The sequence below is a fragment of the Monopterus albus genome, unplaced genomic scaffold (genome assembly GCF_001952655.1).
Source record: "Monopterus albus unplaced genomic scaffold, M_albus_1.0 scaffold140.1, whole genome shotgun sequence".
NCBI classification, from domain to species: Eukaryota; Metazoa; Chordata; class Actinopteri; order Synbranchiformes; family Synbranchidae; genus Monopterus; species Monopterus albus.
Window position 1 is genome coordinate 245350 of NW_018128020.1, and position 697 is coordinate 246046.

The window sequence follows — 697 nt, forward strand, 5'->3', positions numbered from 1 at the left end:
ACAGTCGACAAGGGGGAGTTTCTTCTTGCAAAGCGCATGCAATCCCTACAAAAATTCCCGGTGACTTCAGATCCAAGGAGGTGGTGATATTCACGAGAGCACGATACAAACTCTCTCACTTGGGTACCAGTACAGTTTCAGTCCTGGAGCCAACGCACTGCTCTTTTTGCGTCTCTTTTCTTGTTTAACATAAGCTAAAATAGATTTTAAAAAGCGCTGGAAGGAGCACAGCATAGAGCTTCTCATTTTTGGACTGTAGATAGGTGTTGATTTCATAACCTGAAACTTTCGGCGTTAGTCTTACCTGGGCATTATGAAGAGGTATCCAGGCTTTTTCACTGCTGTGAGAGGATGCCTTATTGTTAAGCTCAGTAGCTAACCGCGTATTCTTTTTAAATTTTTGCTCATATTTTAGTGGCTCTTGATAAAATTGTAACGTGATCTGCCCATTTTCGCGGTAGTTTCAAAACTTTGCATGCCCAATATGGACCGCACAAGATTAGCTGTTTTAATGATTTTGACTGCTGCATTCGTGCGAGTTGGTGACAGTCACAGGGACCCAGCAGGTGGGAGGAAAGAGAGTGAGAGGGCAGACCCGGCGCCCTGGGACCAGCAGCACTCCCGGGTCATGAGCATGGGTCATTTGCCAAGGGGACTGGAAGACGGTGCATCCTTCGGACTATTCGGTGAAACCGCT

At 46.3% G+C, this 697-nt stretch overlaps 1 protein-coding gene across 3 annotated transcripts in view; it reads left to right on the forward strand.

Moving 5' to 3' along the window:
* The window catches only part of LOC109967967 (latent-transforming growth factor beta-binding protein 2), an 84018-nt gene continuing 83321 nt past the window's right edge, over positions 1 to 697 (forward strand). For all 3 annotated transcript variants that reach the window (XM_020613910.1, XM_020613911.1, XM_020613912.1), the window contains exon 1: positions 1 to 695. In XM_020613910.1, coding sequence (XP_020469566.1) covers positions 476 to 695 — 220 coding nt within the window. In that variant the 5' untranslated portion in view covers positions 1 to 475. The remainder of the gene's footprint in view (positions 696 to 697) is intronic.